At 44.5% G+C, this 22,355-nt stretch overlaps 1 protein-coding gene and 1 long non-coding RNA gene across 2 annotated transcripts; both read right to left on the reverse strand.

The window, feature by feature from the left end:
• Positions 1–11,824: 11,824 nt before the first annotated feature.
• LOC100502385 (Phosphoglycerate mutase-like protein) lies at positions 11,825–14,153 on the reverse strand. The gene is made up of 10 exons (NM_001196863.1): positions 14,046–14,153; positions 13,895–13,968; positions 13,629–13,736; positions 13,396–13,475; positions 12,947–13,100; positions 12,771–12,845; positions 12,583–12,671; positions 12,302–12,421; positions 12,141–12,185; positions 11,825–12,030 (listed from the first exon to the last, which is right to left on the reverse strand). The coding sequence occupies exons 2-10, from the start codon at positions 13,961–13,963 to the stop codon at positions 11,913–11,915; spliced, it is 858 nt and encodes a 285-aa protein (NP_001183792.1). The 5' UTR covers positions 13,964–13,968; positions 14,046–14,153; the 3' UTR covers positions 11,825–11,912.
• Positions 14,154–20,548: 6,395 nt separating this feature from the next.
• On the reverse strand, positions 20,549–21,007 carry LOC103641443 (uncharacterized). Its single transcript, XR_560317.2, has 3 exons — positions 20,932–21,007; positions 20,680–20,849; positions 20,549–20,592 (listed from the first exon to the last, which is right to left on the reverse strand). It is a non-coding gene; the product is annotated as an uncharacterized lncRNA (long non-coding RNA).
• Between the last annotated feature and the right edge of the window lie 1,348 nt (positions 21,008–22,355).

The following is a 22,355-nucleotide window of genomic DNA, read 5'->3' on the forward strand; positions in this document are numbered from 1 at the left end:
AAAAGAAAAACTTAATGAATTGATTAGTGCCATTCATGAAAAGGATGATCTCTTGGACACCCAAGAGGACTTTCTTATTAAAGAAAATAAGAAGCATGTTAAGGTCAAAAATGCTTACGCTCTAGAAGTAGAAAAATGTGAAAAACTTTCTATTGAGCTAAGCTCTTGCCATGAAACTATTGACAACCTTAGGAATGAAAATGCAAATTTGTTAGCTAAGGTTGATTCAAATGCTTGTAATGTTTCAATTCCCAATCTTAGAGATAATAATGATGATTTGCTTGCTAGGATTGAAGAATTAAATATTTCTCTTGCTAGCCTTAGGAATGAAAATGAAAAATTACTTGCTAAGGCTAAAGATTTTGATGTTTGCAATGCTACTATTTCCGACCTTAGAAGTAAAAATGAAATATTGCATGCTAAGGTTGTAGAACTAAAATCTTGCAAACCCTCTACATCTACCGTTGAGCACACTTCTATTTGTACTAGATGTAGAGATGTTAACATTGATGCTATACATGATCACATGACTTTAATCAAACAACAAAATGATCATATAGCAAAATTAGATGCTAAAATTGCCGAGCATAACTTAGAAAATGAAAAATTTAAATTTGCTAGAAGTATGCTCTATAGTGGGAGACGCCCTGGCATCAAGGATGGTATTGGCTTCCAAAGGGGAGACAATGTCAAACTTAATGCCCCTCCTAAAAGATTGTCCAACTTTGTTAAGGGCAAGGCTCCCATGCCTCAGGATAACGAGGGTTACATTTTATACCCTGTCGGTTATCCCGAGGACAAAATTAGGAAAATTCATTCTAGGAAGTCTCACTCTGGTTCTAACCATGCTTTTATGTATAAGAGTGAGACATCTAGCTCTAGGCAACCAACCCGTGCTAAGTTGCCTAAGAAGAAAATTCCTAATGCATCAAATGAACATAGTCTTTCATTTAAAACTTTTGATGCATCTTATGTGTTGACTAACAAATCTGGCAAAGTAGTTGCCAAATATGTTGGGGGCAAGCACAAGGGGTCAAAGACTTGTGTTTGGGTACCCAAAGTTCTTGTGTCTAATGCCAAAGGACCCAAAACCATTTGGGTACCTAAAGTCAAGAACTAAACTTGTTTTGTAGGTTTATGCATCCGGGGGCTCAAGTTGGATACTCGACAGCGGGTGCACAAACCACATGACAGGGGAGAAGAAGATGTTCTCCTCCTACGAGAAAAACCAAGATCCCCAACGAGCTATCACATTCGGGGATGGAAATCAAGGTTTGGTCAAAGGTCTTGGTAAAATAGCTATATCTCCTGACCATTCTATTTCCAATGTTTTTCTTGTAGATTCTTTAGATTACAATTTGCTTTCTGTATCTCAATTATGCAAAATGGGCTACAACTGTCTCTTTACTGATGTAGGTGTCACTGTCTTTAGAAGAAGTGATGATTCAATAGCATTTAAGGGTGTGTTAGAGGGTCAGCTATACTTAGTAGATTTTGATAGAGCTGAACTCGACACATGCTTAATTGCTAAGACTAACATGGGCTGGCTCTGGCATCGCCGACTAGCACATGTTGGGATGAAGAATCTTCACAAGCTTCTAAAGGGAGAACACATTTTAGGACTAACAAATGTTCATTTTGAGAAAGACAGGGTTTGTAGCGCATGCCAAGCAGGAAAGCAAGTTGGTGATCATCATCCACACAAGAACATCATGACGACCGACAGGCCGCTTGAGCTACTCCACATGGATCTATTCGGCCCGATTGCTTACATAAGCATCGGCGGGAGTAAGTATTGTCTTGTAATAGTGGATGATTATTCTCGCTTCACTTGGGTATTCTTCTTGCAGGAAAAATCTCAAACCCAAGAGACCTTAAAGGGATTCTTGAGACGGGCTCAAAATGAGTTCGGCTTAAGGATCAAGAAAATAAGAAGCGACAACGGGACGGAGTTCAAGAACTCTCAAATTGAAGGCTTTCTTGAGGAGGAGGGCATCAAGCATGAGTTCTCTTCTCCCTACACTCCACAACAAAATGGTGTAGTGGAGAGGAAGAATAGAACTCTATTGGACATGGCAAGAACCATGCTTGATGAGTACAAGACTTCGGATCGGTTTTGGGTCGAGGCGGTCAACACCGCTTGCTACGCCATCAACCGGTTATATCTTCACCGAATCCTCAAGAAGACATCATATGAACTCCTTACCGGTAAAAAGCCTAATATTTCATATTTTAGAGTCTTTGGTAGCAAATGCTTTATTCTTGTTAAAAGAGGTAGAAAATCTAAATTTGCTCCTAAGACTGTAGAAGGCTTTTTACTAGGATATGATTCAAACACAAGGGCATATAGAGTCTTTAACAAGTCCTCTGGACAAGTTGAAGTTTCTTGTGACGTTGTGTTTGATGAGACTAACGGCTCTCAAGTAGAGCAAGTTGATCTTGATGAGATAGGTATTGAAGAGGCTCCGTGCATCGCGCTAAGGAACATGTCCATTGGGGATGTGTGTCCTAAAGAATCCGAAGAGCCTCCAAATGCACAAGATCAACCATCCTCCTCCACGCAAGCATCTCCACCAACTCAAAATGAGGATGAAGCTCAAGTTGATGAAGTAGAAGATCAAGCGAATGAGCCACCTCAAGATGACGGCAATGATCAAGGGGGAGATGCAATTGAGGAAGACAAGGAGGATGAGGAACAAAGGCCGCCACACCCAAGAGTCCACCAAGCAATTCAACGAGATCACCCCGTCGACACCATCCTTGGCGACATTCATAAGGGGGTAACCACTAGATCTTGTGTTGCACATTTTTGTGAACATTACTCGTTTGTTTCCTCTATTGAGCCACACAGGGTAGAGGAAGCACTACAAGATTCGGATTGGGTGGTGGCGATGCAAGAGGAGCTCAACAACTTCACTAGGAATGGGGTATGGCATTTAGTTCCACGTCCTAATCAAAATGTTGTAGGAACCAAATGGGTCTTCCGCAACAAGCAAGACGAGCATGGTGTGGTGACAAGGAATAAAGCTCGACTTGTGGCCAAGGGATACTCCCAAGTCGAAGGTTTGGATTTCGGTGAAACCTATGCACCCGTAGCTAGGCTTGAGTCAATTCGTATATTATTGGCCTATGCTACTTACCATTGCTTTAAGCTCTATCAAATGGACGTGAAAAGTGCCTTCCTCAATGGACCAATCAAGGAAGAGGTCTATGTTGAGCAACCTCCCGGCTTTGAAGACAGTAAGTACCCTAACCATGTCTATAAGCTCTCTAAGGCGCTTTATGGGCTCAAGCAAGCCCCAAGAGCATGGTATGAATGCCTTAGAGATTTCCTTATTGCTAATGGCTTCAAAGTCGGAAAGGCTGATCCTACACTCTTTACTAAAACTCTTGAAAATGACTTGTTTGTATGCCAAATTTATGTTGATGATATTATATTTGGGTCTACTAACGAGTCTACATGTGAAGAGTTTAGTAGGATCATGACACAAAAATTCGAGATGTCTATGATGGGGGAGTTGAAGTATTTTCTAGGATTTCAAGTGAAGCAACTCCAAGAGGGCACCTTCCTAAGCCAAACCAAGTACACTCAAGATATTCTAAGCAAGTTTGGAATGAAGGATGCCAAACCCATCAAGACACCCATGGGAACTAATGGGCATCTCGACCTCGACACGGGAGGTAAGTCCGTGGATCAAAAGGTATACCGGTCGATGATAGGTTCTTTACTCTATTTATGTGCATCTCGACCGGATATTATGCTTTCCGTATGCATGTGTGCAAGATTCCAAGCCGACCCTAAGGAAGCTCACCTTACGGCCGTAAAACGAATCTTGAGATATTTGGCTTATACTCCTAAGTTTGGGCTTTGGTATCCTAGGGGATCCACATTTGATTTGATTGGATATTCGGATGCCGATTGGGCGGGGTGCAAAATCAATAGGAAGAGCACATCGGGGACTTGCCAGTTCTTGGGAAGATCCTTGGTGTCTTGGGCTTCAAAGAAGCAAAATTCAGTCGCTCTTTCCACCGCCGAAGCCGAGTACATTGCCACAGGCCATTGTTGCGCGCAATTGCTTTGGATGAGGCAAACCCTGCGGGACTATGGTTACAAATTGACCAAAGTCCCTTTGTTGTGTGATAATGAGAGTGCAATCAAGATGGCGGATAATCCCGTCGAGCATAGCCGCACTAAGCACATAGCCATTCGGTATCACTTTTTAAGGGATCACCAACAAAAGGGAGATATCGAGATTTCTTACATTAACACTAAAGATCAATTAGCCGATATCTTTACCAAGCCTCTTAATGAACAAACTTTTAACAAACTTAGGCATGAGCTAAATATTCTTGATTCGCACAATTTCTTTTGTTGATTTGCACACATAGCTCATTTTATATACCTTTGATCATGTCTCTTTCATATGCTATGACTAATGTGTTTTTCAAGTTAATTTCAAACCAAGTCATAGGTGTCTTGAAAGGGAATTGGAGTCTTCGGCGAAGACAAAGGCTTCCACTCCGTAACTCATCCTTCGCCGTCGCTCCATGCCACTCTCCATCCTTGAGGGAGAGAGCAAAAGGACTTCGTCTTTGGTATAATCTTAACTCATTTATTTATGACCAAAGGGGGAAATTGAGAGGGCTCTAATGATTCCGTTTTTGGCGATTCATGCCAAAGGGGGAGAAAGTAAGAGCCCAAAGCAAAAGGACCGCACCACCACCAATTTCACAAACTTCGTGTTTTCAAGAATATTATCAATTGGTTTCCTATTGTGTTCAAAAGGGGGAGAAAGTAGTATTTCAAAAATGATATATCAAAAACCCTCTTGAACACTAAGAGGAGGATCTCATTTAGGGGGAGTTTTGTTTAGTCAAAGGAGAAGCATTTGAAACAGGGGGAGAAAAATTCAAATCTTGAAAATGCTTTGCAAAATCTTATTCATTTACCTTTGACTATTTGCAAAAGAACTTTGAAAAGGATTTACAAAAGAGTTTGCAAAAACAAAACATGTGGTGCAAGCGTGGTCCAAAATGTTAAAAACAAAGGAACGATCCATGCATATCTTGTAAGTATTTATATTGGCTCAATTCCAAGCAACCTTTGCACTTACATTATGCAAACTAGTTCAATTATGCACTTCTATTTTTGCTTTGGTTTGTGTTGGCATCAATCACCAAAAAGGGGGAGATTGAAAGGGAATTAGGCTTACACCTAGTCCCTAGTTAATTTTGGTGGTTGAATTGCCCAACACAAACAATTGGACTAACTAGTTTGCTCTAGTGTATAAGTTATACAGGTGTCAAAGGTTCACAACAAGCCAATTAAAAAGACCTAAGTTGGGTTCCAATTTGAGAGCTAAATGCATCCCGAAAGGCTCCCTGGTCTGGCGCACCGGACTGTCCGGTGTGCCACCGGACAATGTCCGGTACACCACCGGACAGTGTCCGGTGCACCAGAGGAATCCAACTCCAACTCGTCACCTTCGGGAAAATCCAGAGCCAGCGCGCTATAATTCACCGGACTGTCCGGTGTACACCGGACAGTGTCCGGTGCTCCAACGGGACGCGGCTCAGAAACTCGCCAGCCTCGGGATTTCATGAAGGCTGCTCCGCTATAATTCACCGGACATGTCCGGTGTGCACCGGACTGTCCGGTGCATCCTCGGAGCAACGGCTACTTCGCGCCAACGGCTACCTGCAACGCATTAAATGCGCGCGCAGCGCGCGCAGAAGGCAGGCGAGCCCATACCGGCGCACCGGACACTGAACAGTTCATGTCCGGTGCGCCACCGGACATCGAGGCGGGCCCAGAAGTCAGAACTCCAACGGTCAGATTCCAACGGCACTGGTGACGTGGCTGGGGCACCGGACATGTCCGGTGTGCACCGGACTGTCCGGTGCGCCATCGAACAGACAGCCTCCACCAACGGTCAAGTTTGGTGGTTGGGGCTATAAATACCCCAACCACCCCCACATTCATTGCATCCAAGTTTTCCACTTCTCAACCACTTACAAGAGCTAGGCATTCAATTCTAGACACATCAAAGAGATCAAATCCTCTCCAATTCCACAAAAGGCTTTAGTGATTAGCGAGAGAGATTTGCCGTGTCTTTTGAGCTCTTGCGCTTGGATTGCTTCTTTTCTTTCTCACTTGCTCTTGTGATCAACACTCAATTGTAATCAAGGCAAGAGGCACCAATTGTGTGGTGGCCCTTGCGGGGAAGTTTTGTTCCCGGCTTTGATTTGAGAAGAGAAGCTCACTCGGTCCAAGGGACCGTTTGAGAGAGGGAAGGGTTGAAAGAGACCCGGCCTTTGTGGCCTCCTCAACGGGGAGTAGGTTTGCGAGAACCGAACCTCGGTAAAACAAATCCGCGTGTCACACTTCTTATTTGCTTGCGATTTGTTTTTGACCCTCTCTCGCGGACTCAATTATATTTCTAACACTAACTCGGCTTGTAGTTGTGATTAACTTTGTAAATTTCAGTTTCGCCCTATTCACCCCCCCCCTCTAGGCGACTATCACGCGCTCACATGTGGACGGTCCGGGTATGTGCAGATTGGCTGATTTGCTGCCGATTTGCGGTTGCTCAGGGTATATGTCCATCGGCATCCCATAAAGGGGTTGTGACTGGTCGTGACAACCTGTAGCCGATGTGTTACGCGTGTTACCTCCTAACTCAACCTCGTGCGAAGGAAAATTTGTGATACTAGATTTATCAAATGCACGCACTAGTCTCTTAAGATCGCTTTGCATACCCCCTATGATGTTCTGCATTTGTTCACGCTGATCTTCTACATAATTTCTAAGAGATTGCAGATCGTTGGTATTACTTACATTGGGGATATCTGGCGTGGGTTGGAGCGAAGCCGGATCCGTCGCCCGATGTCGGACGACCTTGTTGTTCCTGTCCACTTTGAAGTTGGCCAAGAACTTTGCTTTCGCCTCCTGGATCATCCGCTCCTTGTGCTCCTCGAACTGGAGCTGCTCGTCAGCCGGCAAGGTTTCCCAAGTCGGCTCTATGATGTTGCTTGGAGAAATATCAGAGCTATCCCTTGAACCGGCCATTGAGGGCCGATTTGATGAGCTTAGATATGTCTTCCCCAGCGGAGTCGCCAAAAAGTATGTTGACACCTTTTTGGAGGCGCCAATTACTCAAGAGAACCGGCGGTGGTGCTCTCTGGTCAGGCGCGGACGGTCCGCGGCCCAGGGCCGGACGGTCCGCGACCTGGCGCGAGGCAGCGGTGCTCTCTGGTCAGGCGCGACGGTCCGCGGCGCAGGGCCGGACGGTCCGCGACCTGGTGCAGGAGCTCGGGTTCCCTGCCTGACGGCCGGACGGTCCGCGCCCTAGGGCCGGACGGTCCGCGCGTGCGCAGGGGCGGCGGAGGATCGCCGGCGGCGCCTGGATCTCGCTCCCGGGAGGGACCCCGTCGGGGAGGAGAGATCCTAGGTGGTGTCTAGGCTCGGGTAGACCGACCTAGACTCCTCTAATCGACGTAGAGTCGAGGAGAGGCGGAGAATTTGGGGATTGGAAGGCTAAACTAGGGCTAAACTAGAACTACTCCTAGGATAAAATGCGAATAAAAGTTGTATTGATTCGATTGTTGATGATTACAAATCGGCCGTAGACCTCTCTATTTATAGAGGAGGGGGGCTGGACCCTTTACACAACTGATTCCGAGCTAATCCCGCGAATATAGATAACAACCGTAGCACAAAACTCGGAACCCTAATCTGTTCTGCGCACGCGCGGACCGTCCGGCCCACAGGCGCGGACCATCCGGACCGCGGACCGTCTGGCCTCAGGGTCGGACCGTCCGCTTGCTCATTTCTGGTTCAAACAAGATCATGGGAGACAGCTTCACGGAGGGGTTGTTATGGCCCTGGGTTCGTTACGGCGCTAGGAGAAGGCGAGTCCGACGCCCCGACCCCATGAGTCGGAGACACCAAGCATTCCAGCGTGAGAGACAGAGCTGAAGAGGAGCTGACGCGAGGGCCCACCGCCCACCCGACACCTTATGAATGGGCGTGGTGCAGCTGGGGGCAGCTGGGCCGAGGCTGGGATACTGGGCCGACGCGGGTGATAGAGGAATTGAGCCGGTTGGTGGCTTCAGGCCCGAGAACAAATGAGAGTTTTCCCTTTTTTCATTTTCTATTTTATTTTCAGGTTTTTATTTTGAATTCGTATTCATTTCTGGGTTTATAATTTTAAATTGATATGCACATTCATAATAAAACTCTAGCATGATATGCAATATATTTTATTTTATTTAGTTATTTATAATAGATGTTTTCTCAACATATAGTTGATGAAGATACAATTCATTCAACAAATGAAATTACTTATATATTTTATCCTAGGATTCAGATTCAAAATCCAGTTTTCAAATCTAAACTTGTACAACCAAATTTTAATGTTACCATTTATTTTAGAGAGGTGAATTCAAAAGTATAATTATCCATTAAGGACCCTTTCTTTTGATTTCTTGTACTAATCCAAAAATCAGGATTTTGGGTGTTACACCATGGATGTCAATCAATTTTTTTTTCATTAGGGCATGTGGGGAAAGAGGACAAATGATGGTTCTTTGCTTTCATCCCCGCGAATCTGATGAGGACTAAATTTCTTATACTTTAATTCTCATGAAGATTAAATTGTTTTCGTCCTCGTTCTTTAAGGCTCCTTTGGAACACAGGATTATTAAAACACATGAATAAGAAAAACACAAGATTAGAATACCCTTGACATTGCAATCATACAAGAATTTATAATACATGAAAGTTACAAAACATGTGTTTACATCACGCGCAGAAAAAACATAGGAATGCAAGAGACAAAAGAAAGAAAATATGAGGTTGGATCTCATGCTTATTTTTTTCCAAAATTAGCATGGAGGATGTTATTCCATATGAATTTTAAAGGAATCGATAGGATTCAATCCTTTATCCCAAAGGTTCTTATAGAAAAACTTTCTATAAAAACTAAATCCTATAAAATCCCTTTGTTTTTCCTCTATTTGGAAGGAGGCCTAACAGGGAAATTTTACCGTCGTCTCTAGAATCGAATGCAGTGCAACGAGGTTGACAAGGCGGGGCACAAGAAGGCGACATGCTTGCTAGTTGCTTGAGATAGTGGACCTGTAGAAAAACTAGGATGTACCGTGTCGCTTGATGTGTCTAAAAAGCGGTCCAAGCCAATCCTAGTCATGCTGGAAAAAATGAGCTTCATGCTGAGCTAGCGGGCTGCGAGCTTTCTGTACGACGTCTATGCTCAGTGCAATACAAGGGCCTGGTGTTCACGACGCCAGCTAGTGTGACCTCACCTCTATGAGAGGAGACAATTGTATTTTTTGGACTACAAACATAATTCTTCACAGTAATGTCATTCCAAACGTTTGTTTCGCAGAAACGGGTTTACAAACATGTACTAATTGATTAGCGTGCCATTTACTGTATTTGTTTTGTTTTTCTAATTCGTCTACATGTATTTGTGGTCTGTGAGACACTTTTGCCTCTCGCAACAGAGAAGAACCGGCGAATCTATAGCAAGCACACATTAATCATTTGGCTAATTCGTAACAAGTGGTTGGGCAAGCACCTGTATATGGCTTCGACGACGAGCGGAGCTGCCACCGGCTTCCATGAGCGACGGTATTGGAGATCCGACAGCTGGTACCAAGACGTGCATCTGGCTCGGTAGCTTCGAGTCGGCCGAGATGGCCACCATGGCACACGGCATGGCCGCGCATCACCAATGGGTCTGGGACGCCTAGCTCAACTTCCCCGGCTCTTGAGCTTAATAATTGAAGCAGACTACCATTTCAGTTCTCAGTATGTTCTGAATATTATTTTTGGGCAAAAGGAGTCATCCCTGAATACAACCCTCCAACTCTGAAATTTTCCATTTTCACATATAGAACTGATCATGGGATCTATGGATTTACCTATCCTTGTTTTGCTCAAACAACGGCTCGCGCAAGAGCAAGGGGCTGTGTGGTTTTTCTAAACTCACTCAACAAACTAGGATTCACCTAGAGCAAGCGCTAATGCGGTCTAACTAACCTAAGCACTTCGCAAAGCACCTACGCTAATCACTAAGTGATTCTATTAAGCACTTGGGTGTATGAGCTCTTGAAAATATCTAATATATGTCTTGGTATGTTGCTTGGGCTCCCACACCTTGAAATGGCCAGTTGGGGTGTATTTATAGCCCCAACACAAAACTAGCCGTTGGAGAAAAGTTGTTGCTCTCTGCGGCACATCGGACAGTCCGGTGACCCTGTCCGGTGCGCCTAGCCGTTGGATCTGACACCGCAGGTGACCGTTGACGCACAGGCTTTTTATACCGGACAGTCCAGTGGTCTTCTCTCCACAGTGCCACCTAGAACTAGCCGTTGGGCTACTGTTCTTGGGTGCACCGGACAGTCCGGCGTGCCATCGGACAGTCCGGTGCTCCTCGCACGGACAGTTCGCCTGACAACACTTCCTTCGTTTTTTGGACTTCACTTGATCTTCACAATGTCTTCTTTTGAGGTGTTGCTTTCCTCAATGCCTTGGTCCAAGTAACTTTAGCATCATATGAACTATAAACACAAACACTAGCAAACACATTAGTCCAGAGCTTATGTTGATCATCAAACACCAAAATCTATTGAGCCAAATGACCCGGGGTCCATTTTCCTTATAAGTATTACTGCGAAGCATTATGTCTGTAGTCCTAAAAATGCAATTGTCTCCTCTAAGAGTTAGTTTAGAAACTCAAATATCCTCTAATCCCAGAAAAGATTTAACTTTTTTTGTCTGTCTAAGAGAGGAGAGGACCCCCACCTGATTATTCCATTAACCATTCGCCATGGAGCAGAAAGGAAGTTATAGATAAATTACATGGCTCGGGGAGCAGGAGGAGAGCGGCGCGGAGGGGTTACATGGGTCGCGGAACAAACAGTCGGATTATACGCTAAAAATAGTGCACCACGCCTCCATCAGGTGGCGGCTGTGAGGGTGTAGGCGCTGCAGCCACAATTGGAAGATTTATAGGGTGTTTGGTTTGAGGAATAAGCTAGTCCATCATCTTCTCACTCCTCACTATTTTTTGTTTGGTTTGTAGAATAGAATGAGTTGATCCATCACCACATCATTCCTCATAGTTAGTTAGTACTAATATAAGGAATGTGGTCATCGCACCAAATTTGAGTAATGAACCCATGATGCACCATCTTAATTTGGATGTAGTGATTCCTTAAACCAAACACCACCTTAATTTTTAAAACTAGCCCTAAAGGAAAAGAGTATGAAAACCCTAATAGCCGCAAATGGGAAGCTCAGAATAGTTTACAAATGGATTGGATGCTGCTCTCGGGAATTTTCAAAATAGGATGACAAAAGGAATCAGTGGTGCACACCAATTCACCAAACAAGCCCCAGGCAGGCTCAGCCGCCCATGTTTTGTCTTGAGCTTCCTTTCCTGGTTACTTCTTGTCATCGCTACTCCTAGGACAAGAAAGTAAACGAATTGATAAACGGGTTGATCGGTTCGATTGATGGTGTGTGCAATCGGTCGTACCCTTCGGGTATATTGGAGAGAGGTCTGGACTCGTTGCTAAGGGTTCTCCAACAGAATCCGCGAGTTTAGATAGATAAATATGTACGGAAAAGAGGTTAATTACGCCTGATCTAATCTAATCACGGACCGTCCACGTCTATAGACGAACCGTCCGCAGGTTGGACCGTCCGGCCGTGTTCAGTACCACAAATGGTGCTCAACAACCACAAATGGGAAAGTTCAGAATAGTACTCTCAGAATAGTTCACAAAAAATGGACTGACTGCAGCTAGGGAAGTTTCAAAATAGGATGACAAAAGAAAAGGAATCAGTGGTGGTGAACACCAAACAAGCCCCAAGACAGGCCTGCTCAGCCGCTCTGGTTCTGAAGAGGTTGCTTCTTGTCATCGCTGGGCAGATCAAGTCCGGCTGGGATTTTCATTTTGCCAGGGTAGTTGTTGTAACTGGGGCCATCTGAACCAAGCATACTGCATGCATAATCACTGTGACTGTGAGCACTCTTACAAGATGCATTTCTTTTTAGTGATTCTAAGTTGGAGCCAAAACTAAAGGGTGCGTGTGCAGGTGCAGTACTGACCTCCTGTCAACCAGTACCAAGGACCGGAGCTCGCAGTTTGCAAAGCTGAATCAAATTAAACAACCAAGCCAAAGTCAGCAACACAAAACGTATATATGCCCCTGATGTGCATGAGTTCGACAATGGTAATTCATTAAATGACAAATAAAAAAGACACTTACTACTTGCTCACTTCTTGTGCTACTGTTGGATGGCACTCTTTGCTGTACATGCGCAAGGTATGGCTTAATAAACCGCTATGGGTGACGATGGCTATCTCTCTCTCTTCTCTTGTCCATAGCCTGCGCAAAAGTCATCTGCATGTGTTCAGTTCCAGATCCTAGAGCAAGATGTTGATCATGCGTTTGTTCGTAATTCCAAATTAACCAGAAGTTGTTTCGTAATGACATAGGCAAAGAAAAGAAATGAACTGATACTTAGAGGGGGAAAACAGACAAATTACCAGTCAATGAACTTCATACCCCTTTCTGCGAGTGACTCAAAGGTTTCTCTGACATCTGGTACCCAGAGAACATCTTCGTCACTCTCTATCTGTAAAACAAAGTGAGTGCATATGTATAGTTAACCACTAGTAGAAGCTCGGAAACGGCAGCCCATGGAGCATGAAGTATATGAGAGAGAGATGCTTACCAGCGAAAAATCAATGGCAGGGAAGAGAGCACGGTACTCTGTGATGCTCCTCCTCTTGTCACAAGGATGGACACCCTGCATTGAAGCGCGCGGTAATGGTGATCAAACCAAAAAAAAGACCTTACAAGTGTGTTCTTCAGCAAAAAATGGAAAAAAAAGGAAGTACTCGTACGTACCAAGCGCTCCCTGCAGGCCTCAACAGCAAGAAATGGTGGGCAGTTCAAACTTGAAACTGCCGGACGTCCAGCATTCTCCACCATCAGTGGAGGCACACTCACACCATTACTGCAGCTTTCGCCACCAAAAACTCCCACTGCAGTCTGCATGGTCCTTTAGAACATAGCGAAATATAGGGAGGGCCTTTTAGTTCATACGACAGCTGCAATAATGCACTCTCAATCAAAGAAGAGGGTGGTGGGTCCATCTCTGTTGTCTTGGATGCTCTAGTTCTGACAATAACGTACTCAAAGCATATCCTAGTAGCTGATATTTTGTCCCTTTTCTTCTAAGAAGGAATAAATTAAAATTAAAAAAAAACACACACACACACAACTGCAGCAGTGAAGAACACCACCGCATCTGTGAAGCATTGCAAGGACGCAGAAAAGGTCATGCAAGACTGTACCTCGACAAAGGAGAACAAATAACCAGCTCAATCTTTTCTGCAAGCCCAGATTCCTTCACATGCTCTCGCAGGAGGTCAACCTGTATTTTTCATTATTTTAATAAGTAGATCTCTCTCCAACGAAACATGGAAGCAGAGAAAAGAATCATATAGAGCCATCGAAGCTGATATTTTAATTTGGTCAAAACTAATTATATGCAGGACCAAGGAAATGAAAGGGTAGCTAGCTTTACCTGGTTCCAGCCCAAGGGAGTGATGCTCGCGTCGAAGAAGTCGGGTTTCATGTAGGCGCTGTGATCCGTGTCGCCTTCCACGTTGTGGACACCTTGGGCATGCCTCACCTGCGTAATGTGATGGTGATGTTCATGTACATGCGAAAATAAGCAGCAAGTGGGTAGCAGTATATATGCTAAAAAATTGTTGTGTGTGTGTGAGAGAGAGAGGATGCATATGCATGCGAAGAGGAGCAAATCAGGCAGGCAGGGTAAGATGTAGGAACCAGGTGTATGGTTTTGCATCGGTGCAGAGGGTAGATGGCAGTGGCAGCAGCGGCGGCGCCGGCCTCCATTATCTCTGAGAAGAAATCAAAACATCAGGTGTAAGTGGGTAGCAGTATAGGATTGGAGAAGAGGATTGAGTCACCGACGCACGGTATTAGCAGCGGCGGCGGCGGGGAGATCGATGAGGGAGGCGTGATGGCTGACGCTGCCTCAGAGATTGATGGGGCTGACCGGTGGTAGGTGGCCGGCCGGGGATCGGATCGGAATGGGCGGCCGGAAGGTGTGAGGCGAAGGTGATGATAAATGATAACCAGCCGCCGCAACTCCACTTGGGAATCTGCATGGATGCATTGATGCCTGTACAAAAAAAAAAGTCTTTTTTTTCTTGGCTGCCGACCGTGCCACACCGGTACGGCCCGATGCTTCAGGTTAACTTTTTTTAGTTAACACGACACTGAATAATTTTGGGTTAAACCATATCGTGTCCAAATATTAAAAGCTAGATTCAACTCGGCTTTAAAGCATGACAGGTAATGCTCATGCCGTGTCGCTACAAGCAAGACACGAGTAAAAAACTTATATGTATCTAAAAATACATCTTTAAATATTTCTAATTTTGTTATACATTAAAAAATCATACGAGAAAAAGAACCTTTAAAAATAAATTGATATAACTAGACACGTGACTCAAAACTATTACGATAAATATAAGTATCAATGTTTTATATAACTTTTATGATGAGATCAACATTGTTGGAGCAGTAAATAACCATTTAAACATTAGTTTTCACTTCGTGTCGTGCTGATCTAAGCACGGCTCATCTAATCGTGTCGTGCTATGTCCCTCGTCGTGTCTAAGTTTGAGGCACAATACGACATGGTTATTCAGGTCGCGCCGGTTCAATCCGTTTTCGTGTCGGATCCTGCTTCGGGCTTTTATTTTCAGGTCGTGTCTATGCAACTTTAAGTGGTCTGGCCCAAACTTTGAGATCTATTCTAAAACTACATGTCTAAGGTTTTTAATGGGAAATAGGAATCCTAGGTTTTTACTGTATGAAATATGAATCCTTGACATTCTATTTTTTAGAGGGTGTTTGATTTCCGTTTTATGTGTGTCACATCGAATATTTAGATATCAATTATGAATATTTAATATAGACATAATAAACTTTTCTCACAAATTAGTATTCATCTATGTAATTAATTTTTATAATTAGACTATATACTTAATACTCATAATTGTCGTTTAAATATTCAATGTGACAAAGACTAAAGTTTAATTTGGTAGAACCAAGCACCCTTTTATAACATAGCAACTTTAGATTTATCAGAATTATTAGGGCATTTATAACCGACATAAATTATTCATATTTTAAGGAGTATTTAAAGACATACGTGCAAAAAGACACAAGAAACATATTTTGATGGAGGAACGTCTCTGGCATCATTCTCTAGTCTAAGATACACTTCCACCCATAGATATGTCTTGAGGGTTTAGTGAATAAAATACAATATTTGAATATACTGGATTATATGAACGAGTTTCTCAGGTATATCTAGTGCTTAAAAAACACTACATAATAGCTAGATTGTACATGTCCTTATGGTTAAAATTACCCCTCTCTCTCTCTTTTGTTTTTGATAGGTTCTATGTGTCATTGTGTCATCTGCTGCACGAGGGAGGCCACCAAAAGCTGATGCAGACTCTCAAACATCTAGTTTTTCAGCTAAGTCATTACGATAGTAAAAAAACCGTCACTTTCTATATCCTAAACCCTATAAAATCTTTTATCTGCCTCCACACGTAATCTTTATGATTCTTAAATTCTCTTCACAGCTAAATTCTCTTCATAGTTAAATTCTTAGAAAAGTTGCTAAGGAAAAAACTGAACCAGACCCAATATTTAACGGCGGCACGGCACCGCCGCAACTCAAGGGAAGGACGATGGAGAAAAGCAGGGGCGTGATGTTCAAACACGGCACGGCACCCAACCAAGACGCACGTGGTCCGATTTTTTTGTATTTTAGCCCTTTATCAGGTTTAAAATCACGTTTAGACTTAAAAAAATTTTAAACTCAATTTTGGACCCTTAGCTTGGCGCCATAGCCTATGGCGCCGAGCTAACACAGCTCGGCGCCACAGCCTATGGCGCCGAGCTATGACGTGGCAGCAACGGCTACTTGCGCCTAGGGCTGACCTGACTCCGATGTGGCGGCGGCGCGGCCTCGTAGCTCGGCGCCACAGATCTTGGCGCCGAGCTACGAATTCCTATAAAAACGCCCGCGCGGCTGGCCGAGAGCAGCTCATTTCATCCCATTTCCAAACTTCGTCAAAATCTGCTGGATTCAAAGATTTGAGTTGGTTCACTTCGTAGACCAAGGTATGATGTCCAATTGATTCGTTTTGTATATTGGGTTGTTAGTTTAATAATTTGTATACACCTATTATATTATCGTTTCGATTATTAGTTTGTGTAAACTTATTATAAAGCATAATAGGTACAAGTGATAATTATAATCGTTTATTAGATGAAAGACATGTACCGAGAGGCGTTGTGGCAGAAGAGAGGTCGTCCTCGGGAGTTATATCCGGACGTATCTAGTAAGGATGCTCTTGTTCCTCCTGAACTCCCCGTGCCTAACTGTGACTGTGGCAGACTGGCTTGGGTACATCAATCACAACATCCAGACACGGCTGCTCGCTGCTACTACTTTGTGGCAGTTTGGACGTACGTAGCTTATGACTTGTCACTTAATTTTGTTCGCATTCATTATTTTGTAGATATGTAACAGTGCTTCTTTCCATTATTTTAGGGACATCAGAGGTGTTTCTTTTTCCAGTGGATCGACGGTCCTGATAAATTTGACCCTCGATATCTTCTTTTCGTTAATTGGTTGAGTGGAAAGACCAGTCATGAGCGTTTTAAGCGTTGGGTACCTCCTCCCCCGAATCCTCCACCAATGACGGATGCGGAGAAGGAGGTAGCAACAGAAAGACGGATGGACTCACCGCCTCGATGCGATTGTGGAGACCGTGCTGTCATCGACGAAGACTATGACAAGCAGTTCTGTTGTCCGAACATTGATTATGTGAGCCCATTGATACGCTAAATGTATGAACTAGTTTTTATTTACAATAAATTACTAATTTTGTCTCCTGCAGCCATACGGGTGGCGTAAGTGTCGTTTCAGAGAGTGGTTGTATGGTCCTTTGTCCCATTGGCCAGAGCCAGAGGTAAAGGAAAAGAGATACAACGGGTGGGCGGAAGAAGAGGTCAAATTTGATCTAGTACTCTGCAAATGTGGTATTCAAGCTAAGTATGGATTAGTTCCTTCGGAGCTTGGTGTTGGATATTTTTGTGGACATATGGTCGATTACGATGAGGTTGGTATTTTTTTGCACTAGCTGTAATGTTATAGTACTATTTTTTTGTAGGAGACGAGGAAATGCAGTTGGGAGAGTTACGACGACAAAGGAGAGGTGATGCGCACAATAGAGTCCAAGAGAATAATGGGACAGAAGATGCGTTGTGGATCTCGGCTCGTCGATTCGTACATTAACGATCGCATACGCGACATGCGTAGGGAAGCAAAATCTGCCTTTTATGATAGCCCGAAGCGTGCAGAGTATAGGAGGTTGAAGGCGGCAGATGAGAAGAGAGCACAGGATGCAAGGGAATGGGAAGCGGCTCAAGCCCAGAAACAGATGTTGGATAATCTTGCTGATCGCCTCAAGGGAAGTAAGTGAGATAAATGATATTATAATTATGTTAGTACAATTTATTTATCTTGACTTTGCTAACTTATTTTTCTCATTATATTTGCAGAGATTGGAAGCGGCGTAAACTATTTGGCCGATGAGGCGCATGCGAGATATGTTCAGGATAAAATGGCAACGGTTGAGCTGATGGAGGAGGAGGACGACGACACATCTAGATTGAGTGAGCTTATCGCTCTCGCAGAGGCAGGATTACATGAAGAAGAGGAGGATGACACATCAAGGTTGAGTGAGCTCATCGCACTAGCTGAGGCAGGATTACGTGCTCAAGAGGAAGAGGATGAGTTTATGTCTCAGGCCGCTGAAGAGGTAGAGGCAGCTTATTACAAGAAGAAGTCTGATGAGGCTGAGGCTGAGGATGAGCTATTCTCCCAAGCTGCAGATGAAGCAGAAGCCAATTATTACAAGAGAACTGGTGACAAGTGTGATGCAGGACAATGCAGCAAGTGGAATGAGGTTGTCGTTGAGGATTGCGCGACAGATGACTCTGAAGATGAGTTACTCATAGATTGTGATTCAGACTGAAGAATTGTAGCCTATTATGTAGTATTTTCGTATCAAAAATAATTTAGAACTCTAAAGATGCGTTACTTATTGCTTATTATGTTTTTTACAATTCACAAAAAAAATTGCAAGAGTTCCCCTTGTTTTATTAACAACCACAGTTCAAATAATCACATATTATAAGACATGTAAGCATTTCAACATATAATACATCACAAAATAACATCGAATATAAAAACATCCACAGAACATAGTTCTTCATACAATGTCCACAAACAAAGTCCAAAATACAATGTCCACAACACATAGTCCAAAAGACATAACATAGTTCATAGTTCATATTACAACGTCTCCAGCATGAGTCCAAATCACACAGTTTTCAGGATAAGACCAACATCACAAAAGTATTCATTTCCTCCTAGTCTTACCCTTGCCCTTGGTCCCAAGAGCGTCGGTGCCTGGAGTGTAAGGGTCTCGTGGACGCCTTCTACGTGGTGTCAGCTGTGATGGCTGAGTTGTAGGAGCATCCTGCAACTGAGATGGTCCAATCTCCACCTGACCTGCGGCGCCAGCGCCAGCGTCGTCGTCGTCGTCGTCGTCCTCGTCATCGTGGGCCACGTCCTCAAACGTGTCCCGCGTCGATCGCGAAGAGCTCAGTCCTGCTGTAGATGGTCCAACTGCACAAATGGGAGGCTGAACGTCCTGCTGCATACAAGGCACAGGCAGCTGCACGTCAACGCCCGCTAGAGACCGGCATCCACACCGAGCCGCTGCACGACGAAGATGACGTGATACCCTCTGTAATCGAAATATTAGTTAAAGACATATGTTACAACATACAAATAAACAAGTTTTCTGTTAGACATTGATACTCACTGATAGTAACGATAGCGTAGTAGTATCTGAAGTTCTCTGTGAGATACGCTCGAGTTCAACAACAGATACGAGCATAGAGTTTCCCTATCACAAGTTAAAACATTAGGATGCTCAAAACTAGACATAAAGCATTGAATTGAAATCTCTAATTTTAGTAAAGAAATAGTTACCACTCTATCAAGGATTGGAGCAGCCTCAATTTGGGACCCGTGCCGAGCAGCTATGTCGAAAGCTGTGTCTTCGTCGTCTGACGATTCTTGCTCGGCGTAGTCTGCAGCTGTCCACTGTCCCTTCAGCTTGCACCTAGTCACACCAGAATACCAAATCAAATACCTCCGGAAGTTGTAGTTTGTGTGCGCCTGGTCATTCTCATAGTTAAGATCCCCCTGCTGTTCCCATTCATCAATGTAATCACGATGGTGCGTCTCGAAGTCCGTGACCTTCTTCTGTCTCTGTCTGTCGAACCTGCAAAAGTTAGAACCATATATTAGCGAATAACTGATATTTCAATTATTAGTTAGAATAACAAGTGCATGTAGTAACTCACTTATGAAGTTCTATTGAAGTCGAGAATGGCTCCACCGGAAACTCCTGGCGCAATCCGAACTATCGAGCAACTCTGTGGGGCAAGTGGTACTCAACAGCATAAAAATAGATGAGGGGACACCTCATCTGGTAGAGGTTCTCGTCTATTGAGCACATGCTGCTCAACTGTATGCTGGCGAAATATGGATCAAGATACGGTTGCCAAGTCACCTGCAAAAGTTTTAGAAAGCCCATGTAAGCACGCTGGTGTCGTGCGATAAAAGTAGAAAGCACATGTAAAAAGATAAAAGGAGACAACTCACCATCGAAGGAGTAAGTGTGTCGAGCTCGTTTGGGTACTCCACGTAAGCACGCTGGTGTCGTGTGAATGGCTCCTCGACCTGGTCCCAGCGGTAAGCAGCCGTGGGCTTAAGCCGATGTCTGGCTACCACGAACCACTCACGAGGAGGAAACTCTCTGGGTCGCCTGACGGGTATGTGTGCCCACATCCACAGCTGTAGTAGGTAGACACATCCACCTAAGCTGGCGGTCCTCGACGAACGACGACAAGCCTCGCAAAGTTGCCTGTACAGGAAGGCCAACACTGTTGAAGCCCAACTGTAACCTCCGGTCGTATCCCAGTCAGTCAAGCAGGGCAGAAACATCCATGACGCGCTGTCGCCTGTCGCGTCTGGAAAAAGAACTGAACCAAAGAGATGGAGAATCCAAGCTCGACAATGGTATCCAACCGTCTGCTCGTCTGCACCAGGTGGACACCACCCAAAGGTCTGCCTAAGCCAGGTCAGTGGGACTCCGGTGTTGTGGCTACCTCGTAGCTCATCCGGAAGCAGTCTCCCAAGAAAGGCCTCCACCCTCTGCCTCCAACCGCCTGGTGATGCCTGACCGGTCACTGGACGACCAATAATGCTGAGACCAAGAATCTTCTGGCAATCTTCAAGCGTCACGGTCATCTCACCGCAGGGAAGGTGGAAAGTGTGAGTCTCTGGCCGCCACCTATTGGAAGACAAACGAATACAAAATCATTAGTATGCAAAGTATATTTGATAATTGTAAATATTAAACAACTAGAGAAGTCTTTACCTGTCGACCAGAGCCGTCAACGCCGCTGGGTTGAAAGTGGGCAGCCCACGGCGGACCTGGTACGATAAGACATCCAAGCCAGCCCTCTGTAGGAGAGGAGTGTACCTCTCATCGTATCTCATCTCCTCCAGAAACCGGTCGTGGGTCCGGACCCGCAGAACGGGCAACACCTAGCAATCAAAAGAATTTTCATTAGTCAAATATAGGTCACATATAATAATTCGAAAATTTAATTTATGTACAAAATATTACCTCTCCCTCTGCGGTGAGACGGCCCCTGTGGTGCTCGTCGTAGTGAGGGTCCAGCAAGTGGAACTACGCCATCCTGCAAATTAAGATATCAACATATTAGAATATAAGTTGTGTACAAAGTGTAACAAAAACATCGACATATTAGAATAAAATTTGTGTATAAAAAATATATCACACCTGACTAAGTGTCCAAATGCATGTACGTGAGTTGTGGCCAAGTCTACCGCATTTTCCGCATTCATTCTGCTCTGGGTCCACGAGAAAGGGGGACGCTCGACCTCTCCTACTGCGACCGGAAACCTGATCCATAACCATGTTGCACCGGCTCCTTTTCCTACTACCACGTTTGTCCCATCGATGCGCTGGATCAGCAACGTATACCGGACCGGTGTACGTTGGCCATTGTGACTCATCAAGAAATGGCTCAAAATGAGGGCTCCAGGTACGTACTAAGCTCTCTACACTGAACTCAGAAGGTATTCTGCTCTCAAATGCAAAGTTACGATGACGTGCGGCCGCAACATAATGAGAACATGGAAAATGGTATTGTCTAGGTTTACCACATCCGCACCAGAATGCATCAAGTAACACGACATGTGTCCTCGAAGGTCGCACCTCACCGTCGGAAGTTATGCCGCCTAGTGTTGTTACCTCGTATTTACCCAACTCCTCATCAAAGCATTGTACCTCATGTCTATGGGCACGTTCCTTTGCATTATTAAGGTGTGATGTTGGTTTAGGTGCCCATCTCTGCCCTCGGGTCTGCATTGCCTTGGCCTGCGTGTGTCTATCATTAAACCAAGCAACAAGCCTATAAAAAGTGAATGTTACTATAGCATTGACTGACATGCCCCGTATACCCTTGAGCACACTGTTAAATGACTTGGCCATGTTGCTAGTCTGAAACTCGAACCGCCAGCCACCTTCGTCGTAGGCCCTTGTCCATTTCTGCGGTTCCCTCAGCAATCCAGCAATCCAGTTCTTACCTTCAGCATTTGTTGCATCTTTTAGTTCCTTCAACTTATCCTCGAAAAACGAAACCTCCAACTGTCGACATACCTCCTCAAAAAGGGGGAAGTTAGCCTTGCTATGATCCTTTTGAAGAAGATTTTCTGCTAGATGTCGAGTGCACCATCTGTGGTGCATGGGTGCGTAGCCAGGAATCTGCTCTTGCACTGCATTAAGAATACCTTGGTGTCTGTCAGATATGACACGAACCTCGCATCCAGGGCCTACGACATGGATGCGTACAAGCCGCAAGAACCAAGACCAACTATCTCTGTTCTCCCTCTCTACCAAAGCAAATGCCAAAGGAACCAGTGCGTTGTTTGTGTCGCATGATATGGCAACCAACAATGTGCCCGTATTCTTCCCAAGCAGAAAAGTACCATCAATAGAGAGCACGGGACGACAATGCCTGAAGG

This window comes from Zea mays, chromosome 10 (assembly GCF_902167145.1).
Source record: "Zea mays cultivar B73 chromosome 10, Zm-B73-REFERENCE-NAM-5.0, whole genome shotgun sequence".
In the NCBI taxonomy this organism is placed as follows: Eukaryota; Viridiplantae; Streptophyta; class Magnoliopsida; order Poales; family Poaceae; genus Zea; species Zea mays.

What these genes read in the sequence shown, in the direction of transcription:
- LOC100502385 (NM_001196863.1), bottom strand. Translation starts at nt 13,963, where the DNA reads ATGGAGGCCGGCGCCGCCGCTGCTGCCACTGCCATCTACCCTCTGCAC. An exon ending in CTCCCTTGGGCTGGAACCAG is followed by an intron (nt 13,476 to 13,628) that starts GTAAAGCTAGCT and finishes TGAAAAATACAG; the next exon opens with GTTGACCTCCTGCGAGAGCA. An exon ending in ATTTGTTCTCCTTTGTCGAG is followed by an intron (nt 13,101 to 13,395) that starts GTACAGTCTTGC and finishes TATGTTCTAAAG; the next exon opens with GACCATGCAGACTGCAGTGG.